General features: G+C 37.7%; 1 protein-coding gene across 1 annotated transcript in view; it reads right to left on the bottom strand.

Annotated features, from left to right (window-relative positions):
- Positions 1–6,800: 6,800 nt before the first annotated feature.
- Positions 6,801–12,684, bottom strand: part of spred2a (sprouty related EVH1 domain containing 2a) — a gene marked incomplete at both ends in the record, with an annotated part of 10,088 nt that continues 4,204 nt past the window's right edge. The window contains 5 exons of the mRNA XM_079262548.1: positions 6,801–7,445; positions 7,516–7,671; positions 9,417–9,481; positions 11,469–11,637; positions 12,594–12,684. The exon at positions 12,594–12,684 is cut by the window's right edge and continues 84 nt beyond it. Of these exons, the coding sequence (XP_079118674.1) occupies positions 6,801–7,445; positions 7,516–7,671; positions 9,417–9,481; positions 11,469–11,637; positions 12,594–12,684 (1,126 nt within the window). The remainder of the gene's footprint in view (positions 7,446–7,515; positions 7,672–9,416; positions 9,482–11,468; positions 11,638–12,593) is intronic.

Here is a 12,684-nt window from a genome sequence, read left to right as displayed (position 1 = left end):
AAATATGGCTGTCTGACTACAAGCTACCCGGAAATACCCGCCAATGGAATCATGGGTAATGTAGTTTAACATCAGTGGGTGTTTTCTCAATCTGCAGAGGCTCTGTTGTGAATGGGGGTCAAATAAATTCAAATTTTATACAAATAGCCCTTTTCATACAAAAAGTAGCATGGGCTGCTCTACATAAAAACATATCATAAATAACATTTTTAAAAACAAAAACTAATCATAGTCTCTCTCATTTTCACTCCTACACACATACACAACATGACTCCACACACCTCCCTTGTGACTTTTTCACTTAAATACTTTTTTAAAGAAACAAATCTCTGTCTTGACATAACTCTTATGAGTGTGCTGCTAAAGGGGTAAAAAGTTCAAACTCAGAGTGGAGGCATGCAATGTTAAGATCTCCAGTTGAGCAGTTCTTTCCTATCCAGTGTTAGGACCAACTTTGTTTCTTTTGTTCTCTGTTTCTTCATTCTTTGTTTGTTTCTTTCTCTTCTTTCTTTTTAAAAGCACTGATACATAAGTAACAGTCTACGTTCTGTTGCTCTTGGGGATGGTCCCTTTATGATATTGTTTCTTTGAGGAGGTGTAATAATTTGTGTTGCCGTGAAACTAAAATTATGTAAATTTGAAATAAACTTTTTTTCTTATTGTTGAATCATAAACACTGACCTTAACTGAAGTAAGTGAGGCCTGTAGGTCCTTAGATGTTGCTCTGTGTTGTTTGTGACTTCCTGAATGTCTCGTCATTGTACTCCTGGAGTAATTTTCAAATGTCAACCGTCCCTAGGAAGGTTTACCACTGTTTCCATTTTACTCCATTCGTGAGTAATGTCTCTGCCTGTGACTCGCTGGAGTCCTAAAGCCTTACAAATGGCTTTGTAACCCTTTCCGGTCTGATAGATTTAATTGATTTTGTTTCTGTTCGTAAATTTCTTTGGATTCGGATTACTTTTTCAGTTAGGGTCACATAGGTTTGGATGTCTTTTTTCCCTCCATAAATGAAATTCCCATTTCAAAACTCCATTTTGTGTTAACTTTGGTTGTGTTTGTCCAATAGTAAAAATTTATGATAATCTAAAAAATTTAAGTGCGACAAATTTTCAAAACAGTATGAAATCAGGTAGGGGGGGAAAATAATTTTTCACAACACAGCATGGCCACACAATATGAGAAAAACAACAATACAATACAAACAGAATAATACAATACAAACATTACAATCGAAGTGTTTTCCTTTAATGTCCAGGTGATCATTTTTCTCTTCATCTATATGTTTTACATCCATAATTTTAGAAACAATACAAAAATAGAACTGAAAATGTACATAATACACCTCATACATATACATACATATTTATATATTCTGTTCTTTACATCAGTAAAAATATGGATCAATGTATAAAAAGACAAACTAATGAATTGAACCTATTTTTTTTTTTTTCATTACACAGTTATTATTCCAATGAAATGATCGTCAGAGCACGATGAAGAGGAGGCTTCAGGCACTTTCTTTCACCAGCTGATCAGAGCCAGCTCTGGACAGATTCACAGGACACAAAGACAGACAGACAGACAGACAGACAACTAACCCTCCTCATCACACAGAAAAATGCCATGTGGGATGCTGTGGGACATTTCTGATTGCCACAGCAGGAAGCTGGATGGGTTGAATGTGGACCTGGAGGTGTCACATGTTCATCATGTTTAAACATCACAGATGATGTGAAGCTGATTTTTATCAGAACACAGAAATAAAACTAAAACCTGCGTCAGAGAAAATGACGCTTCTATAAAATCTTACGCTACAAAAAAGAATATGAGAAAACCTGCAAAGTTAAAGTAAAAAATAAAAATACAGAAGTTTAGTCTCATGCTCAATGAAGCCGAATATCAACGAGGATGAGATTTTGTTTCCACAAACAGGAACTACAGATTCTTCAATTTTACAGCCATGTTCAAAAGAAAATGCACCCTCTTTCATTTATGAGGTTTTTACATATCAGGATGCTTTTTTAAAAAAAAACAAAAAAAAAAACTCATCTGGCTCAGGATTACACTTTAAATTTAGATAAATATCTACTTAGATGAACAATACACCAAATATCAAGTATCCAAACCAGCATGGGGAAGGGAAAAATGCATCTGGACGCATCATCACACACAAACACAACCTCCAGCAGTTGGCAAAAAATTCAATATAAACCTGAACAAGAGGATATCCAGTAACCACATAACTTAAGTTATAAAATGAATATGGAAATCCAACAATATTTTTTACTTTGCACTCATGTAACCAATCAGCTTTTCTGAGTAATTGAGTAAATTAGACTGAGCAGACCAATGCTTTATTTAACCGTCAGCCCAATCAGATGTCTGATGATTGGCAAACAAAACACCCCATCAGCACTGCCCCGTCTCCATTTCTCCATCATCTTCTTCCATAAACAGAAGTAAAGGTTTCTGACTTTGTCTCAAACTTTGTCTTCATGTCTTCATGCCAACTTGTAAAATTATTCTGATCTTTCTCCAGCTATCTTTTCAAGTGTATTTGTCACTGTGCAGTAACCATGACACATTGTAAAAAAGTGCAAGCCATTTAGGACTAGTCGGGACCAAACGGGTCCTGACACTGCCCCCTACTGGTTACTCTAATATTGCAGCTAACCAAAGTATTGGGAGTACAAACGTCTTATGTTGGCACTTTAGAACAAAATTATAATTTTCTGATGTTATGGTCATTAAAACACAACAACAAAATCACAGTAAAGTTATAATCAGATATTAAAATAACTTTCTGTAAAGAACAAAGATTTTGTTATCCAGATAAATGTCAAGCCATTGCACATCCTACCCAAATGTCATAATTTCCCTTCAGGAAAAATTAACCACATTTTTCATCCATATAATTTATTCAAGAACAGTCAAGATGGATTTAATTCTGTTGCTTGTTTTCCTAATAGCATTGGTGCCATATCTGTTCCTCCCACCATAAGAAAATCATTGCATAAATATCCAAGTTAACTGTGACTCCCAGATCCTCCCAGAATGTTGTCTTTAATAATTAATTGGTTAATAACACGTTTTGGACTCACCTGGTGGATTCATCAGACGCACCACTTGCTGGGCGAAGCGTATTAAAAGATGCCACAGCAGGTGGAAATTTGCTTTACAAAATTTCCGTGGGAATTTTTACAGAAGGTTATGTAATGAAAATTTATTCTAATGATGTGACACTTGATGCAGTCATGGGACCAGTCTACAGGCTGATGTCCAAGTTCAGGAAGGCCCAGAAATCTTAACTTTTTAAGGGCATTTTTGAGCGTTTACTTACACAAAGCAGGGCCTATCAACTTTATATCTTTTCAACTTGCAAGAGGTTGGTATTTACCAATCTAAGAGGAATGATACAAGCAATTCTACGAACATGTTAATTAATCTGATGGACTTTCATAAAAAAAAAAAAAACTTTGGAGTACAACTTAAGAACACAAAATCCACAAAACTTAAGAAAATCCACAAAATTATAATGGTGAAAGAGACCCAATGACAAATCAGAGTGGACATGTCTGGTTACCTCATAGCAGCTGTCAGCAAGGTGGTGGAGACATAGTAACCTTGCAGTCATAGAGTAAACTACGAATTTCTCTTAATGCTAACGTTTTCTGGAGTCAGATGTGAGTCTATCTGTCTTTAATGCAAGACAGAAAGTCACCACCCTCTGAAACAAGACACATCCATCTTCTTCATTATTTTTATTTAAAAAAAAACAAAAAACAAAAAAAAAACTAAACTCTACTACTACATTAAAATTTCCCTCTGAGATAAAATAATGTATTTTTAATTTATTGTATAGGGATAAAGGGCTGTCAATTAAGTAAAACTATTTATTATTAATCGCTTTCAGGTCGGCATGTTTTTTCTGCATATGTGCAGGTTCTCCCTGGGTACTCCAGCTTCCTCTCACTGTCCAATGACATGCATGTAAGGTTAACTGATCACTCTAAATTCTCCCGAGGAATGAATGTAAGCATTTAATGTTGTTTGCCTCTCTGTGTTAACCCTTTGATGAACAGGCAACATGTTCAGGGTGTACCCTGCCTCTCACCTGATGATTACTGGGATAGGTTCCAGCTTCCCCACAACCCTGAATTGGACTAAGTGGTCTAAGTTGGACTGCTGTGTGAAATGTAAACAAAAACAAAATCTTATCCAGCCATATTTTATTCCCAGTAGAAACTAAATAACATAATAAATGTTAGATATTTTACCATTTCATAGAAAATATGTGCTCATTTTGAATCTGATGGCAGCAACCCATCTGTTAATAGTTGCATAAGGAGCAACAAAGAGTATAAAGTTATTTGAACAATTCATTAACAACTGGAGGGGCATTTGAAAACTAATAATGTTAATTGGCAACAGGTCAGTAGCATGACTGGATATAAAAGGAGCATTTCAGAGAGGCAGATTCTTTCAGATGGAAAGATGGACAGAGGCTTACCAATCCGAGACAAACAGGGTCTAAAATTGTGGAACAATTTCAGAAAAAAATTGTTCATCTGACTTAGAAGATCCCACCATCTGCAGCAGTGGTCAGCAAAAATATTGCAAGAGTTATTTGTCAATATGTAGACATGGCGCTGTTTACAGTGGTGTGTTAAAACTATGTCGTGGAGACAGATACACAGCATGTTAGCTGCTTTGGGAGCAGAGTAAGTTATTTGTGAGAAACAACCAGTTTAGCAGCGAATGTTTTGCAACAAGCATTAGCATTAAACACTACACAGCTCTTCTAGTTCTAGCAGAGTCCTTTGTCTGCTTCACCACTGCTGGGTGAAGTGATGGGAGTTCACAATGAAAATGGCTGCAGCTTCGGAAAGACCAGACAAAAAGACAAGGAAAATAACTGGTTTTGTTGAAGCTGAATGTTCATGTTAGTGTAAGGTGCAATTCTGACAATTCCCTGACCTCTCTTTCTTATATACTGCTGAACAAAAAAGGACACTTCAGCCCACACAATATTAAAATTCGTAACAACACACACAGCATACAAACATGTTTTACAGCGTCCATTTTAATATGATATGTAATATTGTAGATATATAAATAAATGTAAAAATATGAAGAAAAAATAGGTTTTAGCTGTGAAGAGGTAATTTTGGCCCACCATTCAGCTTGTTAGGAAAATTTTGGCTGAAGTTAAATCTAGTTACCGATCCCTGATCAACAATGTATATTCTCGTCAAAGAATCAGGAGGAATCTGCTGTGCACATGGGACAAGGCCAAATTCCTTGACATGATTCCCTACGGGATATCAATGCATGGTTCAGGAAGACTTTTAGAAATCGGTGTCTGTGAACAAAGTACACCTTAAAATCTACAAATGTGCATTAATGCTTTGTCATTCAATAGTTAGATGGATGAAAATGTGAATGTGAAATTCTCTCTATAAAAAAGCACAACCCTGCAGGAGGCAGAGGAGCGTGAGCATCCGGATTGTTTTTTTTAGTGGACAGTTGAAAAGCCTGCATCTCTGATGGTATAGGGTTACATTAGTGCCATGCCGTGGGTAGTTTCAACACATGTGAAGCCCCATTGATGCTGAAAAGTACATGTAGGTTTTAGAGCAATATCTGCTATCATCCAGACAATGTCGCTATCAGGGAAGACCTTGCAGATTTTGGCAAGACTATGCTAAACCACATACTGCATCCATCACCACAATGTGACTTCACAGAAGAGTCCAGGTGCTGAAATGGCCTGCCTGCAGTCCAGACCTTTTACCTATAGAAAACATTTGGAGAACCTTGAACACAAAAATTTTAACAATGATGGTCATGGACAGTTGAGCAGCTATCCTTGTGTTACAACATTCTTCTCCTAAAAGTCCAGTAACTGGTCTCATCACTTCCCAGATGTTTACAGACAGTTTTTAAGGAAAGAGAGGATGCTATACTTTGATAAACACCACTCTTGTACTACTTTTAACAGATCTGTGTCTGACATGAGATTAACAACCAGCTCATAGTTTCCATGAAATGGTCAAAAATCCTCATTTTCAGCATCTGATATGTTCTTTATGTTTTACTGGGAATAAAATATGGCTTGACAAAATAACCACATGAATCCAGGAATATTTTTTAAAGAAATCTTATTATTGGGAGGTAAGGATCGTTTTGCCACTAGTGCTTCTAACTCTAAAGTAATGCCCACAATCATTGGCAAGCGAAACAAATGACAGTGGCTTGGAGGAGGTTTGCGCTCTGAGTGCTTGATTTATGTTTAATTAAGTTATTGTTGATATTTTCTTGTGGCCCTTGATGTGTCAAACTAGAACATTTTTTTCTAAAGTTGTTAGTTTGTTGTGTTTTGTTTTAGATAAATATTTTTTTAGGGTGTTTCTGTTGTTTTGATCTAAAAACCATCAATCTGATTTACCTCCTAGGGTTAAATAAAGTTGTCTGAATGTAAATGAAACAAGGACCTGAATAAAATAAAGTGATCTGGAGGTTACCTGGAAGAGCACAGTTAGGGTTTGATGGTTGCCTCCACTGCGAGCTAAACTTCCTCCTGGTTTGTTTGGCAGGTCTGGGAGGAATCTGTTTCTACATTTATTCATGTTAAAGGCACACATATTTTCCCAGTGTGAAGTGAGTTAACTCTGACAGAACGAACAGGATGATATTTACAGGAGGAGCCTTGAGATTGAGTTTTTCCTTTTTTTGGAAACAATGACAAATATCCCAACAGCCTCTGTTTGTGCAGTCTGCGTGGGGTGGGCGGAGCCTCAGCCAAAGGCTTTATGTTTCCCACCGCAGCAGCGACACGCCACACCACAACGGTGACACGCCCTAAGAGGGGCGTAGCAGCACATGCACGGCGCCAGAAGCGACAGACCCACCAACGCAGTCCAGCGCAGGCAGAAGCGCTCGTCGCTGGTGTCACAGGAGCACGGGTCCGAGTACTCACCCTCTGGATCGGACATGCAGTGGTATAGCAAGCTGTCCGCGCACCACATGAAGGTCACCCGTCGAATGCAGGTCTGGATGGGGTCTGGCGCTTCGTGGCAGCGGCCACGCCCGTTGTCTTTGCGGTTGAATGTGTCCTGACAGTAGACACAGCGAAGGTGCTCGCCATCATCTGGCTGCCGCATGGCTTTCAGCTGAAGTGGCTGCAACGTTACCACAGCCCTACGGCAGGTGCCTGGCTTCCCATCACAGCTTATCGGGTATGGATAGGCGTAGTCATGTTTGGGTGGCTCATTCTTGGTAAAGTGCACATAGGCGTCGGGGTATTGTGGCTGGGCGAGTTTGTCTTTTGTGGAGTTGGCGTGACGGTAGTCCTCATAGCCAGTTAGCCAGGTTCGCTCGCGGGGATTGATGCGTACAATCTCTTCCTCCACCTGGAAGCTGACATGACGAGGAAACACTGCCTGAACCGCCAGCAGAGAAACATGTTAGAGCGGATGTGTTCAGGCCCCTATTTAATGGAAGAAAACCCACCTGGTTCAGAAAGTGCTGGTCAGAGACCCGGTACGGCTCATACAGATGACCCAGGACGCAGTGGTGGCGCCGCAGATCGCAGAAGTGGGCTGGCGCCAATGTGTGCATCACCGGCTCTCTCCTCTGAGAAGAGTTGGACGAGCTGTCGGTGGCCGTCTGAGGATGAAGAAAGAGAAAATGTCAGCTGAAGGAATTCAGGTTTTAAAAAGTCAAAAGTCTTCAAAACCTTGAAGCATTTAAATCAGCCCACAAACATCAAACTAGGAAGTTTTTTTCAGACAGAAGGTATCGTTACAAGGAGGATTCCTGAAACACCCTCCTCTTCTGTTTTAACCAAGGTCTACAAACCGGATGGTGAGGAATGATGTGCAACTTGCAGTTCAGATCAGCGATCCGCTTCATGGCTATCTGGATGTTGATTTGGATTACACGCTGTTTTATATATATATAAAAAATTTTTTTTTAAAAAACCATGAAAAATAGCCAAAATTATGTTTTCATAAGTCCGGGGGAATTCTGGAGTAAACGCTGTTCCTGCCATTCAAACTTTTGCAGATGTTTTTGGAACCAGGAAAAAAAAATGCTACGTTTTGATATTTAATCTGCTTCTGTCTGTTTACCCGTTTGCAACTAAACAAAAACTACTGAATGGATTCTCATGTTTTTTTTGTTTGTTTGTTGTTGTTTTTTTTTTGTTTGTGGGTTTTGGGATGTTTTTGAGTGGGTTTGGGTCTAACTCAGATTCCATTATGTTTTGTGAATAATCAGTAACACCATCTCGATCCAGGGATTTTATCAAGGATTCTTTATCATTGCAAGATGGGGCCATTTTCAATATATATGCATTTAACTCCACAATAAATGGTCAGGGTGCTTGGCCAAAAATTACAGGAGAAGCTTCCAACAGGTTTTATATTTTATCACACATAGATCCGGATACCAGCAAAATTTTGGATACTATGATCCGGAACAGGAAAAAATAGGGAATCTTTGGAATTTTTATCACTGCAAGAGAACAAGTTAACATACAAACATGCAAGAAACACCACAATATAGCCAAGATACTGTGGATTCATTAGCAATGTATCTAGACATCTAGAAATGTTTAGATATAAAATGAACGTAGGACTGAAACGTAGGGGGGAAATCATAATGTGGGTGAAACTGAACTGCTTGGAAGTCTGTGCTTGCAGACTGCTTTTCTAGTTGGTGTTTGCATGAGACAAACTGCTTGAGACAAACTGTGGGCATGAAAAAAGTTTGTCAAATTCTAAGCAATCTAAAAAGCAGGATTTAGAGTGTGATGTCACATATTAGATTAGGGATCTGCAGACAATTCCTGAAGTTTTATAAAAAGTAAACTGCGTTTTAGTTAAAACTGTAAAAGATACTAAAATATTTTTTCAGATAGTAAACATGTAATCATTCTTGACCTCTTTTTTTATTTTAATGTTGTTTCTACATTAAAGTATTAGGGCTCTAAAGCAGGTTATGTTGCAATAATTTCAATAAAATCTCATTCAATTCAATTTATGAATTAACTAAAAATTTTAAGCCTTTTGTGCAGAAAAAGCCAAAAGTCTGCTATTCCAAATCCAGGAGCATCTCTGATAAAACTTTTGTAGAGATAGACTTGAAGCTGTGGGACAAGTTAGTACTGAAATAAATGTAACACTAGCTTAAACCTAAAAACAAAACAAAAATGTCCTTTTTTAAAAAAAAAAAAAAAAAAAATCAATTGACCTTACAAGACAAACACGAAACAAATCCATATAGTAAAAGCAGCATCTTCAAAAACAGGAACGTCGATGGAAACTCATCAAATAGTGACTGAAGCAAGGAGGGAAATTATGTTCCCAAAACACAGATTGATGGAACTGTGCTATAGACAAACATCTCACCGTGAAGACGTCGTCGTCTCCAAGTTCTGCTTCATTCTGCAACGTGGACGAAGACGTGGTTGAGCCTGGAGGTCAGACATCAGATCAGTGGATCAGTTTCCTCTGGAAAACCAGTGGAGGACGTGGTGTGTGGTATTTATGTGTTTTTTTCTTTTATAAGAAATGGCTGTTATGTAAGTTATTTGTTCTGTAGATTTTTTTTTTATAGTATAGGTTATATGTAACAGAGGGATTTATGTTTAAAGTCTGTTATTAACTTTTTGGTTATTTGTGTCTGTGTGGTCCTGCGAAGGACTGGCGAGCTGTCCAAGGTGTACCCTACCTTTCGCCCAAAGACTGCTGGGATAGGCTCTGGATAGGGACAGATAGCTTATGTCACATCCAGGGGAGGAGCTGGGTGGTTTTTCCTTTTTTTTGTTTTTTTTTAACTTGGAAATCAGTGTCAGGTGGCATGATGGAGAGGGAAATGATTTTTTTTTTTTTTTTACCACTTTCAATTGTTTTGTCAGCTTTTGTTAACTTAAATTAATTTATAGAATAGTATTCTTAGTTTGTAAACATTAAGGTCCACTTTCATTTTTTTGTTTAAAGAAAAATAAAGTCTAATTTTCTAAATCCTTTCCCTTTTTATTTTTTGGGAAGACATTACATACAGCACAGCTTCTTCTTTGTTCCTTTCTCTGGTTGCTTTTTTTTGCCTTTTTGGCTCAACACCGCCCCCATGGTTTCTGAAGGTGCTACTCATTTTTATTATTTTCCAGAAACAATTGAGAAAGAAATGCTTTTTTTTTTTTTTTTTTTTTTTTTTTTTTTTTTTTTAAGTAAACATGCTTTGTGCGCATGTTGATGATCCAGTTTCTCCTCCTTAGTGCTTTTAAACGATTTTAAAATCTCAGCAGTGAGTTAATATCAGATGTGATCAGTTTTGTGCTGGTTCCATTATATGTTCTGCTACGCATAAGACTTTTGGCTGATGTACCAGCCATACTCAGTAAAAATCACTTCCTGCACACTGATTGGAAAAATTGGTGTAGCTTACCCATCTGGACTGACATTTTTATTCCAATGAGTCTGATCAGATCAATATCTTCTGTCTGGAGAGTGTCACGCAGGGCTCAAACTACTTCAGAGCTTTCAGGATGCCATGAGTTTAGGCTTGCAACAGGACTTCACAGGTCACTGACATCATCATCTGGTGTCATGAATGTAAGGGCACAAACTAAGGTGGTGATTTAAATAAAAAAAGTTGTTCTGAGTGTTTCCATCACTTCTTCGTAGCTTTGTAAACAGCTAGTGTGTTCACCACTGACTGTTAGCATGGTCACTGCTAAATGTTAGCGCATTCATCGCTAACCGGCTCACATGGATCAGATTTACTGGATTTTTATTTATTCTTTTTAATCCAAACAGAACCTATTAACATTTTCGGCCAATAACACACAACTGCTCTCATATGCCTTACAATAAAAAAGTTCTGCTCTGATATGTCAAGAAAAAGAACCAAGAACTCCCAAACCCAAAGTTTTTTCTTACTCCTCATAAACAAAAAGTTTTTCTGTTTAGGGGATGTAGCGACCTATGCTGCACGTTGATCCCTCTTCTGTTTTCTCCAAATGGTCCAGAAAGATGGCTATCCTTCCTGGTCCTGGATCTGATGGAGGGTTTCCTTCCTTTCCTTTTTTTTTTTTGATTGTACTATTTTTCTTCCTGGCTCTAATGGAAGCTGTTCTCTCTCTTCTCATGCAGCTCAGGATGGAGGACTGAATCAATGAGAAGGTTCTATCCAATTTGTTGGTTTCATAAGCTCGTCATTATTCTATCAATTGGTTTTATATGAATACAGTTACCGTATGTTAAACTGGACTAATGTAAATCATATAATAGAATAGGTTTAATTGGATTGGATTATAATGAATTGGATTGCACCTGTAAAAATAACAGATGATTTGTTATGAACTGGCACTGTATTGTAAATTTTGGAGTTATTTAAATAATGATGACACTTTAGGAAGAGTTTAGGAAACATATACACGAAAAGCTAAAGGTGTCTACCTTCTGTCAAGTCTTCTAGAGCTTTCCTCACACCACGGTCGAAAGCTCGAGCATCAGACGGACTTTGGAAGGTCAGACCACACTTCTTACTGTCCACCCTCCAGTGGTGGAACGTAGGTGTTGCCTTTGTGTAGACCAGGTCCTTTTTTAGGAAGCACTGCAGAATCACCTGATGAAAAAGATAAGGTTACGCACCACTAATCGTTCCCAGTACAGAAAGTTCCAAACCACTTCATCCAAGTTGTCCTCAGTACTGGAATAAATTATATCTGGACTTAACATCTTTGGAGAACTTTTTTTGTTATTAGTCATTTAAATTAATTAAACAAAAATTCATAAATGTCAGCATTTTTTAAAAAATATAAATACTGGGACAAGTTTATTCTATAACACATGTCCTCGTTTTACTAACCTCTGGTGACTCGTGACCAAAAATGTCAGCCTCACAATAATTATTATAAAATGATCAAACAGCAATAATTCTAACCTTCTAGATGCCATTTTAGTCATTTGGAAATTTGATTATTTAAAAAAAAAAGAATTATTTTCCTTATAATACAAATCAGAAGGCCCCATGATCGACTGGCAACATGTCCAAGGTGTACCCTGCCTCTCGCCGGAAAATTGCAGGAATAGGCTCCAGCTGCGACCATGAATTGGACTAAGCTGTAGAGCAAATGAATGAATTAATAATTATCATGAGGATGGGTTTATCGTGGATAAGGATATTATTTTACACATAAACACCCAAAATATTAAAAATCTAATAAAACTGACATTTAAAGTGTTAAAGTCCTTTATTATCTGATAGCTATAATCAGATCTGAAGTTTTTAAGTGATTTATGAAAAAACGGTTATAAAAAGAGACTCTTGATACTTTTATAGCAGTTATTTGTGGGTAGACATTTTTGCCTACAAAGGTCACCATTAATAAATATATCAACAGTGTGTAAAAAGACACGTGAGAGAAAAAGACACTGGAAGAGTTATTGTAAAATTTCATGCTTGTAACACAAACATAACAATCCCCATATTTAATAGAAGTTCCTCAAGAGGAACACAGAGCTATTTCCATGTTACCAATGTTTCTGCTACATTCGGAGTGAAACAGGTTTGTGAACCACCTGGCGGTCTTTCATCCTCTCTCCATGAATCACAAAGGTGTTTCGGCCCAGGAGCTCCCTTGGCAGCAGCCTGGCCACCCCCACTCTGCTC

Source organism: Telmatherina bonti (genome assembly GCF_933228915.1).
Source record: "Telmatherina bonti genome assembly, chromosome: 3".
NCBI lineage: Eukaryota > Metazoa > Chordata > Actinopteri > Atheriniformes > Telmatherinidae > Telmatherina > Telmatherina bonti.
The sequence above is the reverse complement of the archived record's forward strand: the minus strand, read 5'-3'. Positions and strand labels throughout refer to the sequence as shown.